The sequence below is a fragment of the Myotis davidii genome, unplaced genomic scaffold, assembly GCF_000327345.1.
Source record: "Myotis davidii unplaced genomic scaffold, ASM32734v1 scaffold81, whole genome shotgun sequence".
Classification (NCBI taxonomy): Eukaryota; Metazoa; Chordata; class Mammalia; order Chiroptera; family Vespertilionidae; genus Myotis; species Myotis davidii.
In genome coordinates, this window is record NW_006291554.1 from 1,693,684 (window position 1) to 1,695,174 (window position 1,491).

The 1,491-nt window shown below is 60.9% G+C and overlaps 1 protein-coding gene across 1 annotated transcript in view; it reads left to right on the forward strand.

Annotated features, from left to right (window-relative positions):
- Positions 1-870, forward strand: part of CLEC3B (C-type lectin domain family 3 member B) — a 6,245-nt gene extending 5,375 nt beyond the window's left edge. The window contains exon 3 of the mRNA XM_006765093.2: positions 321-870. Within this exon, the coding sequence (XP_006765156.1) occupies positions 321-721 (401 nt within the window). The 3' untranslated portion in view covers positions 722-870. The remainder of the gene's footprint in view (positions 1-320) is intronic.
- Positions 871-1,491: the final 621 nt, after the last annotated feature.

Below are 1,491 nucleotides of genomic sequence, written 5' to 3' on the forward strand. Positions count from 1 at the left end.
CCATTCAGCCAGCCTCTGCCAGACACACGGAGGCAGAGGTGACCTTGCCAGGGCCCTGCTCCCAGAAGCCTCCATACATTCATACAGTGCACTCACTGGAACCCCTCCAGGAGGAGGAGGGAGATACAGAGGGGCTGCCAGCAGAGGGCGCCGCAGGAGCAAAGGGCTGATGGCCAGCCCAGCACTGCTCGCAGGCTTTGTCTTCGTCTAGTTTTCTGCATGAACCCAGGGCACAGCCACAGAATATTAGCGGGGACGGTCAGTGGGCGCTCTGGCTCGGGGCCCCCGGACCTTGGTGACGGCCCTCTCTCCCCTCCCAGTCTGCCTGAAGGGCACCAAGGTGCACATGAAGTGCTTCCTGGCCTTCGCCCAGGCCAAGACCTTCCACGAGGCCAGCGAGGACTGCATCTCGCGCGGGGGCACGCTGGGCACCCCGCAGACGGGCTCGGAGAACGACGCGATGTTCGAGTACCTGCGGCAGAGCGTGGGCAGCGAGGCCGAGATCTGGCTGGGCCTCAACGACATGGCAGCGGAGGGCGACTGGGTGGACATGACCGGTGGCCGCATCGCCTACAAGAACTGGGAGACGGAGATCACGGCGCAGCCGGACGGGGGCAAGGCCGAGAACTGCGCCACCCTGGCCGGCGTGGCCAACGGCAAGTGGTACGACAAGCGATGTCGCGACAAGCTGCCCTACATCTGCCAGTTCGCCATCGTGTAGCCTGGGGACCCCGAGGGGGGGCGGGGGAGGCGAGATCGTGGGGGCCACAGAGGGCTGTGGGGACCTTCCAGCCTCGGACCCCTGCTCGCAGATGCCCTGCAGCGCTTGGAGCCTCCTTTTGCAAATAAAGTCGGTGCAGCTTTTGGAGAGTGGCTGGGTCCCTGCGGGGTGCGGGGTGCGGGGTGCTGGGTGCTGGGGCGGGGCGTGTGAAGGCGGCTGGACACCCGAGTGGATGCTGGAGAGGAGGGCTTCAGGGAGGGAGGAGGAAGAGAACCCTGGCGGCTGCTGCCTTTTTCTTGTAATAACTTTTATTTTTCATATCATTTCCTACATACAGAAAAGTTGCAACCATTCCTGTGTGCCCTTCAATTCGATTCTCCAGACATTAACATTTCCCCTTATTCTCTTTACCCTTTTATTTTTTCTGAACCATTGGGCAGTACATTGCAGGCGTGATGTTCCCTACCCCCGAATATTTGAGTGTGTTTCCGGAAAGCAAGGACATTTTCTTGCATCCGTTGTCAAGGTGGGGAATGAACACTCTCCAGTGTGTCATCTAAGTCGCAGCCAGCGTTCAGATCCCCAGGCCTCTCTCTAAACTCCGCTTCCCCATCCATATTGGACTCCAGCATCCCCTCCCAACCTCAGGGCGGGAGACCCCCACACCCCTTTCTGGGGTGTACTTATATGCTGAGTCCTGCTGGGGGTAGGAGTGGGCGGGGCCAGAGGCTGCCCAGTGGGATCAGCACCCCCCCCACCTTGCCCACACT